At 43.1% G+C, this 22,017-nt stretch overlaps 1 protein-coding gene across 6 annotated transcripts in view; it reads right to left on the minus strand.

Annotated features, from left to right (window-relative positions):
- The window catches only part of st3gal3b (ST3 beta-galactoside alpha-2,3-sialyltransferase 3b), an 80,978-nt gene that overhangs the window by 53,067 nt on the left and 5,894 nt on the right, over positions 1–22,017 (minus strand). Inside the window, exons 2-4 of one of the 6 annotated variants that reach the window (XM_072441838.1) lie at positions 17,959–18,120; positions 17,530–17,571; positions 14,266–14,308 (exon numbers count right to left, since the gene is read on the minus strand). In XM_072441838.1, coding sequence (XP_072297939.1) covers positions 14,266–14,308; positions 17,530–17,571; positions 17,959–18,120 — 247 coding nt within the window. Of the gene's footprint in view, positions 1–14,265; positions 14,309–17,529; positions 17,572–17,958; positions 18,133–22,017 lie in introns of all 6 variants that reach the window. The other 5 variants (XM_072441836.1, XM_072441841.1, XM_072441840.1 and 2 more) reach the window with 5 other exon arrangements.

Consider the following 22,017-nt stretch of genomic DNA (forward strand, 5'->3'; position numbering starts at 1 on the left):
ACTTTCTTGACTGCATCTGCATAGGATACACCTTGAGAGACCTTTATTTTATGCACCTCAGCAGCTCTTTTGCTAAACCTGCATCACCCGTAGGCAGAGCTATGTTCTTCCCCACAGTTACAGCACTTCAGTTTTGCTCCCACGTCACACTTCCCATACTCGTGATCTCCTGCACATTTACCACATCTTTGCCTCCCTCTACAGACCGCTGCAATATGCCCAAAGCGCTGGCACTTAAAGCAACGCAGGGGCGGTGGAACATATGGCCTAACGTCATGGCACATGAACCCAATGAACACCTTACTAGGCAGGCACCTCCCTTCAAGTGTTACCATTACCGACAAGCTGTCACATCTTACCCCAGACCGGGTCACCTTCAACCGCCTAGCGTCCACCACCTTAGCTCCAGTCAAATTCTCCTTAACTTCATCCACAGACGTCGCCGTAGGGACACCTACGATAACTCCTCTGACCGTGTTTCTTTCAGCATCAGACACAAGAATGTCCTTTCCACCCAGACGTTTAGTTCCAATCGCCTTCCGTTGCTGAGCCGCGTCCTTGCACACGACCAGCAGCGAGCCATCTCTAAGGACACTCGCACTCTTGATCACTCCCACAGCTACAGTTAGGCTCTTTGACAATGCCACTGAATTCCACTCCTTAAGGATGCACTATCCTGTGCAAGCTTTATGATCACCTTACAGTCTCTGCTCTCACTCCGGATATCAATAGCTTCAGCCTCATCCTGCTGCTCATTCCCAGAACCCTCGGACGAGCTAAGGGACTCTTCTTCCATCACCCATGCCTTCATGGGCCTCCCATGAAGTCAAAGCGCGCCAGAACATCCTCTTGCTCCTCATCCTCGGCTCAGTCTCCAACACCCCCCAACTCTATAAACGTTTACCCAGCCCTGTGCTATATAAGTAAGCAACCACAGCCTGACACAAACCCTGTGACTGGATTGCCAGAACGTTCCGCAGATTGAACTCCCGCCCATTATTCTGAAACCACAAGGCCCTTTCTCTATCATAAGCCTCACAGCAAATCAGCACATGCTCGACAGTCTCTGGCACCCGACAGTGACCGCACAGACCTGTCGGATGTTTGCCTATCCTACTCAGTGACCAATTGAGTTTAGTATGGCCAATCCTCATAAGATAAGATAAGATAAGGCGAAGGTCCTTTCCTCCCACGCGTTCCTGCCCATAGACCTGCAAGGACCCACACTACCCTGTACGTGATAGAGATGCCGCCCAGTAACACAGTGGCTCCAAAATTCCTGCCAAAGGCCGACCACATGACTCTTGATAACGGGCTTGATTTCAGATTTGCTTAACTCAACCGCCACATCAATTGATGGCCGCCTAAGGGAACGTTTAGCCAGTGTATCAGCCATTTCGTTACCATCCACCCCCACATGCGCAGGAACCCAAATGAAGGAAACCCTCACATCCTTCCTGGAAAGGGACAGTATCAGACAGAAGATGCCATTCAACACATCCTGTCTGCAATCCGATTTCCCAGATTTAATGCTTTGCAAACGGCAAACTGCGGTGCCCTCCCAGCGACTCCTCTAAGCTTGCCATGCAAGCTAACATCAACAGGAGCCGGGACAAACTTCCACGGAGCTATAGTAGACAAAGCCACCGACGGGCTCACACGCAAATCACCAACCCCTGCAAGCCGCGCTTTCGCATTTCCTATCTGGCTAAAAAACATACTGCCAGCATCATTCTGTCCCCCATCAACCCTGAGAAAGTCCCTCACCGGGTGAGAGCTCGTATGACCTTGCACATTCACCCAGTAAGCCAACAGAAGTTCTAGCCTCCGGAGCTGTAACGGCAATTCCCCCAACTCAACCTGCAGCGCCGAGACAGGGGAGGTCCTAAAAGCCCTACAGCAGATGCGCAAGGCCTGGGCTTGCTCCATATCAAGCTTCTTTAAGTTAGTCTCAGCCGCAGACATGTAGGCTATACAGCCATAATCAATAGCCGCCCTCATGATGGCCCGATAAATACCCAGGAGCGACCTTCTGCTGGCCCCCCAGTCCTGGTCGGATAGACAACGAAGCAAGTTACTCACCCTTTTGCATTTACCACTGACCTTATCAATGTGCTGACGCCAACTAAGCCTCTCGTCAAAGGTGACCCCCAAGAACCTCACCTCCCTGACCTGTTCGAGTACCTGCCCATGCAGTCGAAGATGTCCTTAATCTTAACATTGAACAAGATAGGGCTGCACACACTCCCCTGCGGGATCCCATTCTCTACCTCATAGACCCCAGAGTAAGCAGCGCCCACTCTGGTTTGAATACGCCGGTGTTATCATTCACCTCTTCTTGGAGCTTCTTGAGTTGTAATTTGATCTTTGCCATTTTCATTTTTTCCATATCCTCATTCCGTCCTTTTTTTTCCTTCAGGTACTTAGCAACGTGATGTTGGCAGTTGGCATCAAACTCTTTTTCTGTCTTTGAGGAAAGACCAACAACATCAGCCAACTGATCCTGGACACATTTAGGTAGTCCTTTCACCAGAGTAGAAAAGAACATGAGAGTGTTGCCAGTACCAGGTTGTATGGGCTCTCCAGTTGCATCATGGAACTGTGCTTTAGCTCTTTGCTTATATGTAAAGTAGTCTTCATCATTTTTCATTTCCAGAGCCAACAGTGCGTCAGGAAGGCAGGTGGGATACATTCCTTTAAGTACCTGAGTTAACTGAGGCTTTATGGTGGCAAATGATGTGGATGCTCTAACTGGAGCATGAATCTGTTTGGATACTTCAGAACGGATCCTGGCCGCCGTATTCTCATCTGTGGCTCTTATAAGAATTGCAGACACATCTCCCCAGCAAAGTGTTTCTCCCGCTGTATTCGTGGTCAATGCTCTGAGGAAGGCCGGTGCACCTTGTGTTAGTTCGGGCAATTTTAACATCAGCCCTTCTAGATCTTTCAGTGCGAATGGTTGGTACACTCCTTGGTTACTTGCAGTCATTCGGAGAGGTGCAATGAGAGGAGGAGCTTCTTCATTGCTAGAAAATTCATCCTCTTCCTCCTTGGGACCCTTGTGGACGGGGAGCGGGTAAAGTTCTCCACTCAAGATAGCGTCATCGTACCCATGCACCATTCCTGTGAATGCTCCCGCCACATATTGATTTGGTGTTGACATAAATGAGTCTGAACCCGTTTTCTTCTGTTGCTCCACTCCTCTTTGAATGTGGAGTTTCTGCTGTACTTGCTTCTTACTTTTAGCTTCTATTAGCCCAGTTCCTAGGACTGTGACTGGTTCCCCCTTTTGTCCAAGCTGTTTTTCTTGTTTCCTGCGTAGCTCAGCCGCCACTTCCCGTTCCTTTCCTTCCAGTAGTTGTTGTAATCTTCTTTCTTCATCTGAGTCCGAAGCCAATCCAGGTGGTGACCATGCATTGGTGGCAAGTTGTTCTTTTTGAGCCACTGTCTGCTCAAGCATGAATTTGGGGATGTGATTTTGGCTGGAAACCAATGTTGTCAAAGCTAACACCTTCTTTTGCTCCAAGGAATCTCCCCGCAGCTCCAGCAATGATCCTGATCCTTTCAGCTCTGCACCAAGTCCGAGCAGCACAGTCCACAACATTCACCACAAAGAGTACAAAATCCCCTCCATCCACAACCAGGGTATTCTCACCAATTCTGGAACCTGCACGCCTGGGACCTCCACACTTGAAACCCCCACACCTCCTGGGAGCCACGCTGGCTTCCCTCACCTTGCTCAGGCTGGGGGCATCGCTGGCTCCTCTCTCCGTATTCACTCCAACCTCGCCACTTGAAACTTTCTTGAATGAAACACCCCGAGAGACCCCAATTTTCTGCACCTCTGCAGCTCCTCCGCCAAACCCGCATCCCCCGCAGGCAGAGCCATGTTCCCCCCCACAGCACCTCAGTTCTGCTCCCACGTCACACCTCCCACACTCGTGATCTCCTGCACATCCACCACATACCCGCTTCCCTCTACAGACCGCTGCAACATGCCCAAAGCGCCGGCACCCAAAGAAATGCAGGGCCGGTGGAACACATGGCCCAAGGCCACAGCACATGAACCCAATGAACAACCCACTAGGCAGGACAGTCACACTCTTAACCACTCCCACAGCCATGTGCAATACCGTCATATTCATGTGCAATTACTGCCATACTCACACGCAATTAATGTCATTCATGTGCATACAACTGATGTTAATAAGAGTGTTTACTTTACCATTATTATTGATTGATTTATTTTATTGTATCTTTATTTTTATTTTCTTCCCTCCATTCCCTATTAAGATATGAGAGGACCTGTTTACAGGATTTTTGTTAATAAGTTTGTTTTTGTTTATAAGAGTTCTTCTATTAAGAGTGTTTTTTAAACTTCCTATAAGTTATCTGTCCTTTCCCCCTGTATCTACTGCGTTGTAAAACCAAAATTTCCCCATGTGTGGACATTAAAGGCTATCTTATCTTATCTTACAAGTAGGCTCCCCGTCAATGCCACTGGATTCCACTCCTCAAAGGATGCACCATCCTGTGCAAGCCCAATGATCACCCCACACTCTCCGCCCTCACCCCCGACATCAACAGCTTCAGCTTCATCCTGCTGCTCATTCCCAGAACCCCCGGACGAGCCAAGGGACTTTTTACGTTTCCGGGCACCAGCAGCCAGAAAAGGCTGCTCCTCCTCGCCGTCCAGAACGCCACCGACCATCGATCCACTCTCCTCCGCCATCTCTTGTCTCTCCAGACCGCCCACAGCGCAGAAACGACTCTTCTTTTTCTTCGCCTTCACCAGGCTGGCCAGGGACCTTAATGGACCTGCATTTATACAATTCTTCTTTTTCGCCTTTGGCATTAGTTGGTATCCCGATGGCGACTGTCCAGGTAGAAAAAGGTTGTATGTGGTGTGTATTTGATCACCCTAAGAGATTCTTGCTAGTTTTTAGCCGTTTTGCTCTGGGCGCATTGAGCTGCTTACATGCGGGTCCGTTTGGATCGGCCGAAAACCGGAAATTACGACATGGACCGGCCGGTCACCGATTTGTGCTGATTCGACATAAAACCGGCTTTTTTAATCGGCGACCGATTGATCGGTGCATCTCTAATGAAAAACTATGAGCTATTTATGTTATTAAAGATCCAAACGTTTCAACCTGCTTTATGGTTCATACCCAGGCAATAACTTTAGTGTTTTCAATTGTTTTGTGCAGCCAAGAACATTAGTGAGATTAGTGACCTCATTGTCCTCCCTCAAAACCCTATATTGTCAGATCATTTCCTAATTACCTTTCAGTTTATTCTTAAAAATCATCCAGTTCCACAAAATAAAGTTATAATGAAAAGGACAATATCTGAAAAATCTATCTCAAAATTCAAAGAAATAATAGAGCCAATATTCAGTGACATGTCATGTGATCCTGCTGAGAATAGTTTTAGTCCCAGTATAAGTGATAAATTTGTCGACTTGACCCTGAATTCTCTGAAGTCTGCTCTTGACGTTGTAGCGCCGTTAAAACAGAAGGTCATTAGGCCAAAGCGCGCCTCCCCATGGTACAACCAAGAACTGCATTCACATAAACAAAGAGTTAGAAAGTTAGAGGGATTATTTCGTCGCTCTCACACAGAAGAACCCCTAAAAGCATGGAAAAGTTGCCTGCTGTCCTATAAGCAGGCTCTGCGTAAGGCCCAAACCAGATATTATTCAAATCTAATAGAAGTCAACAAAAGTAACACTAAATTCCTTTTCAGCACTGTAGCTAGGCTAACAAACTGTCACAGTGCAGTAGAGCCCTCAATCCCAGCTACACTCAGCTCTGATGATTTCCTCCTATTTTTTAACAATAAAATAAAAACAATCAGAGATAAATTAGATGAACTTACCCCCGCTATTAGCCCTGAACTAGCCCAAGCTGTAAATCTAACATCCCATATAAATCCACCTGTAAACTTAGAAAGGTTCACAGCTGTTGATCAAGCAGAGATAACTTCAGCCATTATGTCCTCTAAAAGCTCAACTTGTGTCCTAGACCCCATTCCAAGCAGACTCCTCAAAGACATTCTCCCCCTAATTATAGACCCTATTCTTAATATAATAAATACTTCACTCGAAAGTGGCTATGTTCCACAGTCCTTATCTAGATCCCGACCTATTGGTAAACTACAAACCTATTTCAAATCTTCCCTTCGTCTCTAAAATCCTTGAAAAAGTTGTGGTAAAACAGCTTTGTCGCCACCTGCAGGACAATAACTTATTTGAAGTTTTCCAGTCAGGGTTCAGAGCCCACCACAGCACTGAAACTGCACTAGTTAAAGTTACAAATGATTTGTTATTAGCCGCTGACGATGGACTGGTCTCAATCCTGGTTCTGTTGGACCTCAGCGCAGCGTTTGACACCATTGACCACAACATTCTACTGCAGAGGTTAGAATGTGATGTAGGTGTTGGAGGAACAGCCCTCAGCTGGTTTAAATCCTATTTATCTGATAGGTACCAATTTGTTAATGTAAACAAGAGCTCCTCAACATGCTCTAAAGTAATTTACGGTGTGCCACAGGGTTCGGTACTCGGTCCAATTCTGTTTACTCTTTATATGCTGCCGTTAGGCAACATTATCAGAAAGCATGACATTAACTTCCACTGCTATGCAGATGACACTCAGCTGTATTTATCAATGAAACCTGATCAGAGCGATCAAGTAGACAGACTTAGTGCTTGTGTGAAGGAGATAAAAACCTGGATGACACTTAACTACCTGCTTCTTAACCCTGAAAAAAACAAGGTAATTGTGCTTGGCCCTAAGCATCTACGAGACGGTCTGTCTGAGCAGATAGCCACACTGGACAATGTTAGTGTAGCCTCTAGTTCTACTGTAAGAAATCTTGGAGTCTTATTTGACCAGGAGCTCTCATTTAAAGCTTATATAAATCAAGCTTGTAAAACAGCCTATTTCCATTTGCGCAACATAGCCAAAATCAGAAGAATCCTGCCTAAAAGCGATGCTGGAAAACTTATCCATGCATTTGTAACGACTAGATTAGACTACTGTAACTCCCTGCTTGCAGCGTGTCCTAAAAGCTCCAAAAAAAGCTTTCAACTGGTTCAAAATGCAGCAGCAAGATTACTAACAGGAACAAAAAGAAGAGAGCACATTACGCCGGTGCTGAAGTCTCTTCACTGGCTCCCCGTCGAGTTTAGAATCAAATTTAAAATTCTACTCTTGACCTACAAAGCCATAAATGACATGGCCCCATCCTACCTCAAAGATGCTATAGAACCATATCATCCAAACAGAGCTCTTCGCTCTCAGAATGCTGGTCTTCTGGTGGTCCCAAGTACAGTAGCAGGTAGAGCGTTTAGCTACCAAGCTCCTGTGTTATGGAATCAGCTCCCGACCCATGTTAAATATGCTGACACAGTCTCTTCATTTAAGTCCAGGCTTAAAACGTTCCTCTTCGAAATCGCTTATGGTCAGACTAGTTAGGAACAGAAACATAAACCCACAGCTTTAGCTACGCTGCCCTAGGAGTAACTATGCTGGGGGAAGTATGACAGCTTGAGCACTATCCTCTTCTTCTTCTGACTACTTATGCTATCAAACAATATTTATTTTTTAATTCCACTTGCAAACTGTTCACCGCCTTCTTTTTCTTTCTCTCACTCCTGAGGACCTGTGGACCCAGATGTCCCTCTCCTGGTGAAGTGGTCCCTGCCCTGTGTGGACGGTCCCTCATCTGCCTGAAGAGTGGGTCCAGCTCGCCTCCGACGGTCCCTCATCTGCCTGAAGAGTGGGTCCAGTTCGCCTCCGACGGTCCCTCATCTGCCTGAAGAGTGGGTCCAGTTCGCCACCGACAGTCCCTCATCTGCCTGAAGAGTGGGTCCAGCTCAACTCCGACGGTCCCTCATCTGCCTGAAGAGTGGGTCCAGCTCGTCTCAGTCGGTCCCTCATCTGCCTGAAGAGTGGCTCCAGCTCGACTCAGACGGTCCCTCATCTGCCTGAAGAGTGGGTCCAGTTCGCCTCAGTCGGTCCCTCATCTGCCTGAAGAGTGGGTCCAGCTCGACTCAGACGGTCCCTCATCTGCCTGAAGAGTGGGTCCAGTTCGCCTCAGACGGTCCCTCATCTGCCTGAAGAGTGGGTCCAGTTCACCTCAGTCGGTCCCTCATCTGCCTGAAGAGTGGGTCTAGCTCCAGTCTCCCTCGTGTCCGTCTGTCCGTCTGTCCGTCTGTGAGAGTCGGATCTCTCCTTCACTGGAACTCCTCCAGGTTTCTACGCTTTTTTCACAAATAGTTTTTTTTTGTAGTTTTTCCTGGCCGAGAAGGAGAGTCTAAGGACAGAGGACTCTGGGACATCGTCCCTCGCCGCCACAGACATTGTCTGACTTCATCGCCACCACAGACATTGTTGATTCATTTCTCCCTGTGGCCCTCAGAGGCAACTGTTGTTGTGATTTTGGGCCTTACAAAAATAAATTGATTTGATTTGATTAGTGATCAGATTCAACATGTGTGGCATTTTCATTTTTTTATTTAGGATTAAAATGATTTCCTTTGTGCGCATTTTTGACCCTGCCCTGCCCAACAGCAGACATTCTGAAATCCTCAAACTCGACTATGGTTGTGTTCATGTTGTCTAAATCAATCACGCGAACACATTTCGTTCGTCGGGGAAGTTTGCCTGTGTGTGGTACAAAAAAGGGAGAGGGAGTTTGTCTGAAAGTGTAGCCCCTCGATTACGAGCTGTATCATTAATAACCTGATGTATGCCGTGAATGCAACTTAAATAAACAGTGGAGGGGGAGCATGTGGTGAGTTGGCGGGCTTTAGCGCAGCCTGTTTGTGCTCTTCTTTTACATTTGGCCTTAATAGGATCTCACCGCTACATGGCGCATTCCTGTCGCTCAAGCCCGGACGGCGAACAGAGGGCCGGACGCTAAAAGCAGCCAGGTTAACTGCTGTGTTGTAATGAATGAATGCTGATAAACGGAGCAGATAAAAGTAAGTCATCAGTGTTTGGGAGAATGCATTAGCACAGGATGTTGGGACAGATCCAGGGCCACAAACACACGCCGGCTGTGGGGTGGAATAAGGAGAGCGCAGGGGGATCTACAGAAGAGAATCGGCCTTCTGCATATATTAGTGGTATTTAAAAGGGGCTATATCATGTAATAACGGAACTGAAAGTGGTGGAAAGTGCTTAATTATTCACTGTGATGAATAATTACGATAGGCAGAAGTCATTAGGTGACAGGGAATACATATGTACAAAGATCAAACTGTGATTGGAAACAAACTAAGAAAATCATAAATGAAGTGTACCTTAAACTAAGAACTTTCTAAAAACATTGAAGTGTGATTTTTCTGGTAAGTTAAAATATTGAAATATTGCAGTACTTTCTAAAAATATTGAATATTGCAGTACTTTCTAAAAACATTGAAGTGTAATGTTTCTGGTAAGCTAAAATATTGAAATATTGCGGTACTAAATTAAATAATAAAATGGTTATTGTATGTAAGTATTGTATTGATATTTTTGCTACATTTTACAAAAGTGTTGTGGCAGTTGTTTATGAGAAACATTTGACATATTCACAGTTAAGACAAGATAAGATAAGATATTCCTTTATTGTCCCACATGGGGAAATTTCATTGGTGCAACGCAGGTAGATACAGAGGTAGATACAGAAGAACAGATCACTTATAGGAAGTCTGAAAAACACTTTCAGTAGAAGATCTCCTATAAATAAATAAAAACTCCCATAGACAAATAAATAAATAAATAAATACCATTGCATGTGATCCCGACAGTAATTGCACATGAATATGTGTCACAACAGCACATAAATTGCACATGAATTTCACAGTAATTGCACATGAATTGCACATGAATTCCAACAGCAATTGCACATATGACAGAATTGCACATCAGTATTAGGTTAGGTCAGTATTGCGAGTGTTCAGTACTAACAGTTTTTGTTATAAAGTCTGACAGCAGCAGGAAGGAAAGACCTACGGAACCTTTCCTTCACACATCGAGGGTGGATCAGTCTCTCACTGAAGCTGCTCTCCAGAGCGGAGAGAGTGTCCTGCAGGGGGTGACACTCATGGTCCAGCATAGATGTGAATCTAGCCAGGACCCTCCTGTCCCCCACCTCCTGCACCGAGTCCAGAGCACAGCCCAGGACGGAGCTGGACTTCTTGATGACTCTGTCCAGCCTCTTCCTCTCCCTCTCTGTGATGCTGCTGCTCCAGCAGGCCACACCATACAGGAGGGCAGATGCCACCACAGAGTCGTAGAAGGTCTTCAGGAGTGGCCCTGTCACTCCAAAAGACCTGAGTCTCCTCAGGAGGTAGAGCCGACTCTGGCTCTTCCTGTACAGTGCGTCTGTGTTATGAGTCCAGTCCAGTTTGTGGTTCAGATGAACACCCAGGTACTTCCACTACTCAATGTCCCGTCCCTGGATGTTCACTGGTGAGGGGGCAGTGGGGTGGCGTCTGCGGAAATCCACCACCATCTCCTTGGTCCTCCCCGCGTTGATGAGGAGGTGGTTCCGCTGACATCAGTCCACAAAGTCCTGCGCCAGTCCTCTGTACTCCGCGTCATCGTCGTCCGTGATGAGTCCGATGATGGCAGAGTCGTCAGAGAACTTCTGCAGGACACAGCTGTCCGTGTCATGTCTGAAGTCTGCAGTGTAAAGGGTGAAGAGAAAGGGCGCGAGGACAGTGCCCTGGGGCGCCCCCACACTGCAGGTCCGAGTGTCAGACACACAGTTCCGGGCTCTCACAAACTGGGGTCGGTCTGTGAGGTAGTCCAGGATCCACTCTGCCAGGTCATACTCCACACCAGCAGTCTCAGGAGCAGCGGCTGGATGGTGTTGAAGGCGCTGGAAAGATCGAAGAACAGAATCCTCACAGAGCTGCCAGGCTTTTCCAGGTGAGAGAGAGAGCGGTGCAGCAGGGAGATGACGGCGTCCTCCACTCCGATGCCAGACCGATATGCAAACTGCAGCGGGTCCATGGCTGAGCTCACGGTGGAGCGGAGGTGGTCCAGGACTAGCCGCTCCAGTGTCTTCATCAGGTGGGACGTGAGAGCCACTGGCCTGAAGCTGTTGAGGTCTTTGGGGCGCGGTGTCTTAGGCACAGGTAACAGACAGTAGGTCTTCCAGACCTGTGGTACCACCCTCAGCTTCAGGCTCATGTTGAAGACATGCTCCATAACTCCACACAGTTCATCTGCGCAGGACTTAAGGAGCCTGGGGCTGATGCCATCAGGTCCTGCTGCCTTCCTCACTTTAATCCTCTTCAGCTCACTCCTCACCTGTGCTGCTGTGACAGTCAGTGGTTGGCAGGGGGACCGTGTGCTGGGGGGATGGGTGAGTCCAGGCGAAGTGGGGAGCTGATGGTCCGGGGCAGAGAAGCGAAGAGGAACAGATGCAGGGCATTGTCCAGCTGTGGAAGAGGGAGCATGCAGCTGTGCAGGGGGAGGGGTGGGTGACCGACCAAACCTCAAGAAGTGAGCATTTAAATCATTCACCCACTGTAGATCCCCCTCTGTCTGGGCAGGGGGGATTTTGAAGCCCGAGATGGTTTTCAGGCTCCTCCACACTCCCTGAATGTTCTTTTGCTGCAGCTGCTCCTCCATCCTCCTCTTGTAGCCGGCCTCAGCCTGCCTGATCTTCCTCCTCAGCTCCTTCTGCACAGTCCTCAGCTCCTCCTTGTTCCCTGACCTGAAGGCTCTCTTCTTCTCCTTCACCAGAGCCTTCAGTTCACGGTTAATCCATGGCTTGTTGTTTGGAAAACACCGCACCGTCCGGGAGGGAACAATGTTCTCAAAACAGAAGTTGATGTAGTCCGTGATGCACTCTGTGATGGTGTTGATGTCCTCCCCATGTGGGCCATAGAGCTCAGTCCAGACAGTGGTGCTGAAGCAGTCCCTCAGAGCCACCTCGCTCTCAGCAGACCACATCCTCACCTCACGGGACACCATAGGCTGCCTGCGCACGATGGGTTCATACACAGGCCTCAGATGTACATGGTTGTGGTCCGAGCTGCCCAGGGGAGGGAGGGGGGAAGAAGAATAAGCCTCCTTGGTGTTGGCAAAAAACACGTCCAATGTTCTATTCTCTCTGGTGGGGCAGGTAACATACTGGGTGTATGTTGGTAGAACAGAAGAGGGAGAAGCGTGGTTAAAGTCACCAGAGATGAGGAAGAGAGCCTGTGGATGCTGTGTTTGCAGCCTAGGTGCAGGAGAGCAGTGCTTCACAAGCATCTTCAGCATTGGCAGACGGGGCCACATAGACTGCGATCAAAATCACATGTGAGAACTCCCGGGGCAACGAAAAACGCTCAAATCAAGCCGAAAAAAGTCAAAAACAGTTGAATTAAAAAAACTATTCCAGCGCGTGTCCCTATCGTACAGTAAAATAGAAAAAATATACTAACTATATTTACAAAATATAGGAGATAAAGCACAATAAGTGTGAGAAAGAAGAGAGAGCGTTTACACCGGGCTGCCAGCTGTACCAGCGCCTTATGACGTTACGCCTTATGACGTTTTGATGATTTTGATGATTTCAATTTCAATATTGATGATTTTAATGGGTGTATTTCATATTAAGTTGGTGCAGGTCATGATTTTACAAATAATAGCACGTAAATTATTATTTTTTTTAAATCTTGTTCAGTTTTGTTGCACACATATTGTAGCATAATGTGATAAAAAATGCTGTTATACAACAAGAAAATACCAATGTAAAAAGAACCCATGCTTTTTGAATGCATTATAGTAGTGTGGGCTAACCTGTTTTAGCTAACATGGAGGCAGTTTAGAATTCGAGCGTCAAGCCAATTTATGCTAGCGTACACACATCAAGACCCACGCGGCGGGATGTCAGCGGTGTAGCGCGGCCAAGCTAACAGGTCCTCACCCTGACACGGCGCAGCTGCTAAAAAACTGCTCCTCCGTCCACGCTCATTGTGGACACATTACTCATAACCGCAATCAAACCGGAGCATTTATCAGCCCTGAGGAATTGTGTGTTTATTTGAAACATCAAGCGAGATTAATCGGTTGAAAGTTTACTTCTCCACGTTTCCAGCGCGAGCATTGATCATCTAGAGTCGAATGAAGGAGGAGCTGCTGACACCGCCTGTTAAACGTGTTCCAGCTAATGGTTTGGAACTGCATTTGATATGCTGCGTGACCAGTCTGGACAAATGGGGTGTACAGTGTGGGTCAATATGGGACACTTTGGGTACTTAGTATTATTATTTTAGGCAGTATCCCGCAGTTTTTCGACGCTTCTCTTATTTAGAGAATGAAGGCTTCATATCGGCTTGAATCTTGTAGTACAGTAGAGTTAACATCATTCATTGTTTTTATTTGTGGACCTATAGCTATATTAATATACCAACATGTTTTGCTAATACAATACAAACATTTTTACTGTAGGCCTAACAGGCTCTGTGTACAGCGGAGCGCTAGCTAGCTCGCGGCGTCTCAAAATTAATGCTAACTTTTATTAAAACACCAAATATGAAATAAACAACTTTTTACAATTTTAAATTGTAGATTACTTCAGTTTGTGGATTTATTATGCATCATAATGATAATAACATTAGCATTGAGACACGAACGCCTTATAAACACGGCATACTCCGGCGAAGTATTGACCTAATTTGTTTACATGTTGTCAGTGACCATCCACTACTCACTGACCGCTCACTGTCCACTGCCGGATCGTTAAATATTTATTCATTTTGTGCAGCTCAGATAATTGGAGAGGAAGCAGTGACTCTTACAGCGAGCTAGCCGGGCGCCGTAGTGCACAGAGCTTATGCTGTGTTCCAGTCGTCCTCGGAGTCAGAATTCAGACCGTGGGATTATTTTTTTTAATACAATTTTTAAAGAGTTTTAGAGAGTGTTACCAGACAATTACCAGTATATTACAGTAACGACTCAAGCGCTCAAAACAGCCAAAAACCAGCGGGTCCAGTTACCGTTTGTTGATTCATTGACCTGGATATTGTTGTCAGAACGAGCTCTGAGAATGACTGGAACAAACCATTATTATCCTATTTTTATCCATCTTAATCCACTGCTGTAGGACTAGTTTGTTGAGTATTCAGTAATTTGAATTGTATCCATCAAAACCAATCAATCTCCTTTTGCCTCATCGCGTGTGTATAATACACTTCCTACAATCAAAACCAAGCAAACATGCGTCACACACCCGCAAACGTATACATTAAATACTAAATGGCATACTCACAATTTTGTGTCCAGTTGCAGTAGAAAGCCCTGTTTATCATACACTGCGAACAGAGACAAAGTGACATGGACACGTTACTATGCGATTGCACCAAACTGACCGCGGTAAACCTGGTCATGATTCAACTAGCAGCCCAGTTGCTGTAGTTGTTGCACTTTTGACGGGGGAAGAACAGAAGAAGGAGCGGCATTAGAACAAGCAGGATTACAAGGAGAAGTCAGCCGTCTGCGCCAAGAAAAACAAAGGTAGAAAAGAAGACAGCGATCACCTATGTTACATCAGACACAGCCAATAGGTGTCTGAAAAGCATCGGAAAGGCTCATTAAAAGAAGCAGAAATCAAAATGAAATAAAAACATGTGACAGCGTAATTTGAGTGAGCTGTAAACTTAAGACTGCTTAGAGTTTATGGAAATGTTAAAAGTGAGCACAGGAATGTCCAGAGTAAAAACCAAAAACAGGTCAGGTTTGAAGAGCATTATTATTTTTTAAAGAAGCTGAACTACTTTTTTGGCATATGTGGCCATAATACACATTGAATTGTACAGCAAATGTCTTCTGTTAAGCCCAGAACACAACAAATTGATAGTTTTATTTATCAATTTTATTTGATGGCAAGTCTTCTGATTCTATCTTTTAAATAAAACCCAATTTATGAAGGAAAATGTATGTAAGCATTATAGTATGAGATTTTGTTTTAATAAAAAAATAAAAAATATAATAATAATAATTAATCATCATCAATTTAGATTATTATAATAGTGACTTTCAGAGACTTAACGGACGTATTTAGTTGCTACATGATTAGTTTAGTTAAATATGCCAGCCATTAAAGCCACTTTTTTTCTATCATTGTACTTTTTATTTTCCAGCACATACGGCCTCAGCAAAAATAAATTGAATTGAAGCATTGCGAGCTCAAATCCCGGCTTTGACAATTTGCTGAATGTCCTCCCTGCTCTCGCTACCATTTCAAATTGTACTGTTCTGAGCAAAAAAGTCTGAGGCTGAATAAACTGGTAATGCTTTAAAAGTTCGTAGTAATGAATAAGCAATAGTTTTTGTTTGTTTACATGCACTTATAAGGGCATTACCAGGAATTATCATTTGGTTATTGATAATAGCAGCTTATTTAACAAATAAAAAAAAGGTATAATAACGCACTTTTTTTTTGTTAATGGCATATTAACATTATAAAGATGCTAGTAAATACCTTTTAAGAGCAAACCTCAAATGTGTTGCATGAAAATCTGGCATACCAAAATAACTCAATATATTTGTAAATTTTTTGAATTTTCTCAATTTATGTGAATGCACCAATTAATTTCATAATGCAAAAGAGTCATGTTTTTTTAGAAGCCGTTTAAATGTCATGCTATAGTGCTTACAGTACAAACATTTACCTTAGTTCAAAGCATTACAAATTAAAAAAGAATTTCAGGGAAAGAATAAGGGCTTGAGCATGAATTTTTGGTCAGTTTTTACAAAAAATTGCTCAAAAAACTTTTTCTTTCTTTTTTTTTTTTTTTTAAATGTATGATGCAATGATGACTTTGACTTTTAATTAAGATGTTTACTCCGCTACACTATTTTACCAGCTCAAAATGCCAAAGAAACACGATCTTTGCACATTTTGCCCCGACTTAAACCTAACCTGCTTGGCTTTCTTTCTTTGGACATCACCTGGGAACAGAGTGAAGCATATACACAAAGCCTCTCTGCATTAGTAGCATAATAACAGGAGCTGATGTAGAGTCAGAAGGAAGCAGAGGGCTGTGTTCCCGTGTGCAGTCTTCACAGAGGAGGCTGGAAGAGAGAGACAGAGGATGGGAGAAGCATGACGCCGGTTAGGGTTAGCGGGGTCGAGGGTCGGAGGAGCTGCCGGTGTGGAACGGGTGAAACGGCCTGACACGAGGACTAATAAGGAGGCTCCTGGGGAAGTGGCGCCCTCTGCTGGTTACCTACACTAGTTACAGCTATCCAACGGCAGTGAATGCAAGCGCGCGACAGAGGGCGCTGTTGTACGGCTATAGCGTGAAAACTACTCTGCTCTACGCTGGTCCTCACTCTTGTATTCTGGATATTTACAGACATTACTGTGAGTCGATATAAAGTAAACCTTAATCTTGAGTAGTTTGTAGTTCACTTTAATTTGAAGAAAAAACGATTTACTACAAAACTAAAAAAAAAAAAATATTTTCTGCAAACCACTGAAATACATGACATGTTTTTCAGTGTTTTGTTTTGAAATGCTTAAAACAAATTTGCAAAGTCACAACAAAACACTGGTTAAACCTATTTTATTTCATGACCAGTAAACAGACTTTTGTTTGTCAAGCTAAGGCCAGAGTGATTATTAGAATGATAAGAATTACTATTTTGGTAATTGACCATGCTTTTTTTTTTTGTAGAAAAAGACTCAGTTGTTGTCATCTGGACACACCGACTTTACTAGTAAACCATTTCTATCGGCCTCTATGGCCAATTCAACAAAGTTTTCCCGAGGGGCAACACTTAACATAATTTGGTTTCCCACATTTCCCCACAACTAGATATGTTTAAATAATGATCATATAACAACTGTTGGATTCGATTTTTGGGGGGGAAATGTATATTGTTTTGTTCTGCCAAATGGCCAATCTAGTACTGATCCAGAATTAAACTAGTACCAAACCAAGACTAAACCAGGTCTAAACCAGGACTAAACCAGGACCAACGCGGGATTAAACCAGGATAAAACAAGGGCTAAACCAGGACCAAAGCAGGACTAAACAAGGACTAACCCAGGACTAAACCAGTAAACAAGAGGAAATATATTTAGATTTTTGGAAGATGTGCTGCGAGCCGGATCAGGCCCGCGGGCCTTCCGTTGAACAGGTGGCTGCTCTATGCTATCTAGATACTGTAACCAAATCAAACATACTTCCAAGAAACCTTCATAAACAAGGTTTCTTTAATACTGACCAAAGGCGCTTGGTTTGTCTTTATAAAATCCAAATGAGCAAACTCATTATTTTGCATTGGCCCAATCAGACTTCAAATGAGTGTCACAAGTGACATTGAAGGTGACGGTGGATCTGGAACATAATCTCGTTTTTTTGTTTTTTTCCGTAGTATCTGATGAGACATATTGTAAAACTGTAAACTGAAACTCGTGAATCCTTGCGAGATCTTGGACATGGTTAAACATTTCAGTGGTTTTCAGAAATGTTTCAAGATGGCGGACTAGATGGGAGGATAGGTCTACCGAGGGGGATCTGTGTACCTGAGTCTACCATTCGTCCCACGGTGGTATCCGACTCCATCTCTGCGAAAACAAAACGGTTAGCAGTATTAGCAGCGTTAGCAGAGTTAGCATCGGTTGTGCTGCTTTAGCTTTTGGCTAACGCTGGACAGCAGAAGAGAGGTGAGCAGTGAAGGGAGTAATGTCACCATAATCCCACATTGTTAAATTAAAAAACGCCATGTTAATCAGCTTTGTTCCTTGGACAAAGCCATTTCAAGCGAGCAATTAATTTTGTGGAAAAGACCTGTGTAAGATTAACATGTTTTCTATGTTAAAGTTTTCTATGAAAGTTTTCTATGAAGCCAAAATGGACCCTAGGTGTTGCAAGCCGGATGAAGCTGGAGAACACCTCTAAAGCTCAGGAGCACCCGGGACAGCAAGAACGGGCGACAGTCACGGTTCCTCTACCTGTATCGAGTTTCATTCTTGCTGCAATGGGTTTGACTCCAGGACGTTTAACAGTAGTACTAGTAGTGATAGTAGCAGTAGTAGTAGTAGTACTAGTAGTAGTACGTGTTGTGGTAGTGGTAGTAGCAGAAGAAGAAATAGATGTGGAAGTAGCTGTAATCTCTGCCTTCCGCTCTGTGAACAAAAAGGTTAAACACTCAAAGACAGGCTGTGAAAAGACACATTTAGTTTTAGGCCATTTATAGAACGGTAGTTGAAAAAGCGAGTCACACAAAGCAAAAAGAATAGTTGAAGCTGTGTTGACAAAAACACGCAGTAATGCCATTGAGACAAACAGTTCACAGTAATTCAATTATTTTTCTTTCTTTTTTTGCCATCTAATTAAAACCCTTTAATCGAACAAAATGCAATAAAGACACATTTAATAACAATGACAATACTGAGGATGCATATCATGATAATACAATTATCATCCGACATAGTATCGAAAGGAATCAATTATCTTTAAATTTGACCAAGACAAAAATCATGCTTTTTGGCAACTGTAAAGATGATAAAAATGCATAAAAATACAGGGAGAAAGTATGCAGCGAGATAAGGAGAAAAGATTCTCCAAACACAAAAAAATGTATTGCAGTAAAAAGCAAAGAAAAGCACCGTATACTCTCTGCGCCTTAATGTTGCCTTATTTAACATATTATTGTGCAGATATTTGGGTAATAACTACAAATCAGTAACGAAACCGTTATTAATCTAACAAAAAGAGCAATAACAACAACACACAAGGCCAATTTCCACAAACACACTAACTCACAGATTATACATTCTAACATTTTAAAACTCTACGATTTAATCCATGTTCAAACAGCACAAGTAATGCATAAAGTAAGAAATAAACAACTGGCAAGAAATATACAAAAGTTTGTTTGTTTTTTAAGGGAAGGAAAACATCATTTAAGGGGAATTTATTTAAGGCAACTGTATTCTGAAAATACTACATTTAATACATACAAACTACACTGTTACTGAGAGAAACCAAGAAAACACAGCTCTTGTGGTGAGTGCGATTGCTCCTGATGAATAAATGCAGGACAAACATAACGTTGCATTTTAAAGCAGGTATTCATTATTCTGGACCCAAAAGTATTTTTAAAATATTATTCCAAACACTAGCAGGTTAACATCTCCACAGAGACAAGTAGTCTGTGGACCACCCACAAGAAAGGTTCCATAAACTACATCAAAATATGTTATTGAGGAACAATGCATTTACCATAACTGTTGTTTACATACAACATACTATAAGGCTATTCAATTCAATTAATTCAAACATTCTTTACATAATGCTCTAAACCAGGGGTCCCCAACCACTGGGCCGGGGACCGGTACCGGTCCGCAGCGCGTTTGCTACCGGGCCGTACAAAATCTGGAAATAATCTATCAGTGACAGCATCTTCTCCGACGTAACTTGGCCTGTTCCTCATGACACACTAATAAGCTTGTCTGTGGCTGTATCATGAAAAGCCTTATAGGAAATTACCAATGAAATCCATTAAATATAATGGCAAGTATTAGAGCTGGGTTTCGATTCAAATTTCAAGAATGGATTCGATTTCGATTTATACGTTTCAAAATAGATTTTTTCCGATTTCTCAGATCCCATCCGATTCGCTCCAATTTCGATCTGATTTCCGATTCGATCTGATTTCCGATTCGATCCGGGGGTTAATGTTATTAAAAATGAAAAATGTATTTGAACCGTTTCCTTCACTTCATGACTGTGTAGAGAAGCAACATATTAAAACTAGTATTATATCAATATTAAACAGCAAATCTTACAAGTATTGGTAGTTACTGATGGAAGACTGATGAAAAGGTTAAGGGTCAATCTACCTTCAAGAAAGATAATCCAGGACAATAAATGGAGGACATCATTGAGGTGACTACATCTGCAACAGTGGATTTCTACTGGGACATTAACCAGTGCATTATTATTATGCTTGAAAATAATTAAGAATTCACCCAAAAGTGGTTGCTACCAAAAGCATTTTTATTTTAAAACTGCTCACACACTGCCAGTACTGAAACTGGAAGTATAAAATGTAAACGTTGAGCATTTTTCAAAAATGTTTTTAAAAATTTGTTAAAATATATATATATATATATATTTTTATTTTATTTTATTTTTTTAAATCGATCTTTGGACGTACGAATCGATAAGCGGTCATTAATATGCGAATCAATTAAAAATCGGAAAATCGATCTCATGCCTTATGAATCGATATTGCAAAATTTTAATGACATCGATCCAAAATCGATAATTGTCAAACTGGTATAACAAAAGTGGTAAACGGGCAGGAAATTATATTTATTACTCATTATAGACGTAGTTTTGCAGTTGGTTTTCTTGTACTTATTCTTGTATATTATATTATTTTTGATAAACTGTTGACTACTCAAGCTTGTTAATTAGCTGAATGGAAACTACCCAATTCTGAAATGGGCTTGAGTAAAGTGTACCTCGTTTTTTACCCACATCTGCAGGTACAAAACAGCCTGGTGTTAAAGTATATATGGAAATTTTCTAATTTTCTAATTAAATGTCCCATTTATTCTAGCGAAATAATTTTATATAAGCGAAAGCTCATTTACCCGACATGTTTTGGCGGCAGGACTTCCACCTTCATCAGAAACCACTGTATACCACTGTCATATTAGAAGAAAGGTTAAGTTTAATGGTGCCATTGTTTTTATATTGTCTGCCAGCCACAACTTGACAGGGGGGAGACAGATGACCGCTATAAGATTTGAATTACTTGAATCAATAATGAATATGTAGCATTCTTTCCGAGCACAGATTCACAGCACAAAAGATCTCAAGGACATTTAATAATAGATTAGCCGTTGTGCATAAGGCGGATGGAAACCACCAGAGCTGAGACACTTCTGAAGTTTCCTGTGGTGACGTTCTTTATGATCTGCTGACTGCAAAAGGAAAAGGTTGAATTTTTGACAGATACGACTATTTCAGGAAACCAATAATATCGGTATATGTGCTTTATTTGTCAATACAAACTTTCTGAAGAACAAAATAAAAAAAAATTGGTCCAGGTTTTGCGTAATTTAAACATGAAGAGTAGGTTTCACATTTTTTACAAAGCTAAATTAGAGGCATTTAGAATGGGTGCTTAGCCTGGCAATTTACAGTACATGAATAGTCAAAAATACCCTCATTGAAAATAAAACATGTTTTTTTACAGTCACGAAAAGAAATCTGTAATCATTGCTGCGGCTGATACACGTTTGCTCCCATCTGGAGAAATCGCATGAAGCAGATGTTCAAAGTTGCATTTGAGGCGCCAAAATGCCAAAGATCACACGTCTGAAATCTTCAATGACTAATCTCTAGCAGTTTAATGTATAAAAAAGTTTAACATGCGTAAACGAGAGTTGTTAATTACTGGATTTTCCAGACTATAAGTCGCACCAGCCAAAAAATACATAATAGAGAAGAAAAAACATATATAAGTCACACTGGAGTATGAAATGCGGCTGCAAGTGTGAAAATAACACACACATATAAGTCGCTCCGGAGTATAAGTATGCAAGTATAAATACAAGTATAAATCGCACCCCGGGCAAAACTATGAAAAAATGTGCGGCTTGTAGTCCGGAAAATACAGTACAGCGCTGCCTTCAAAGCAATGGTGTACCCTACTTTTCAGGCTATACAGCGCTCCTGGATAAAAGAGGCTCCAACAAAAATGATGTACATATACGGGCCACACCTGTCGATAAGCGTTGTAACATGAGATATTTACACATGCATGCCGGTTGTCTTTTGAACGGCTGTGCCGTGGTCCAGGTCTAATTAGACTAATGAATTGGATTGTAAAAAAAAAAAAAAAAAACACGGCATTTTGAAGCTTAATAAACAGAAAATTGTCTCCTCTATCCTTGATGACTCTGTGTGAGCCAATTTACCTGTGTCTGTCTTCAAATCTGGTTAATCTGCTCCTGAGCTTGTTCTTAGCAAGTGTTATGTTGTAACATAAGATA

This window comes from Eucyclogobius newberryi, unplaced genomic scaffold (genome assembly GCF_026437365.1).
Source record: "Eucyclogobius newberryi isolate DKJ021-1_F unplaced genomic scaffold, fEucNew1.0.hap1 SCAF_12, whole genome shotgun sequence".
NCBI classification, from domain to species: domain Eukaryota; kingdom Metazoa; phylum Chordata; class Actinopteri; order Gobiiformes; family Gobiidae; genus Eucyclogobius; species Eucyclogobius newberryi.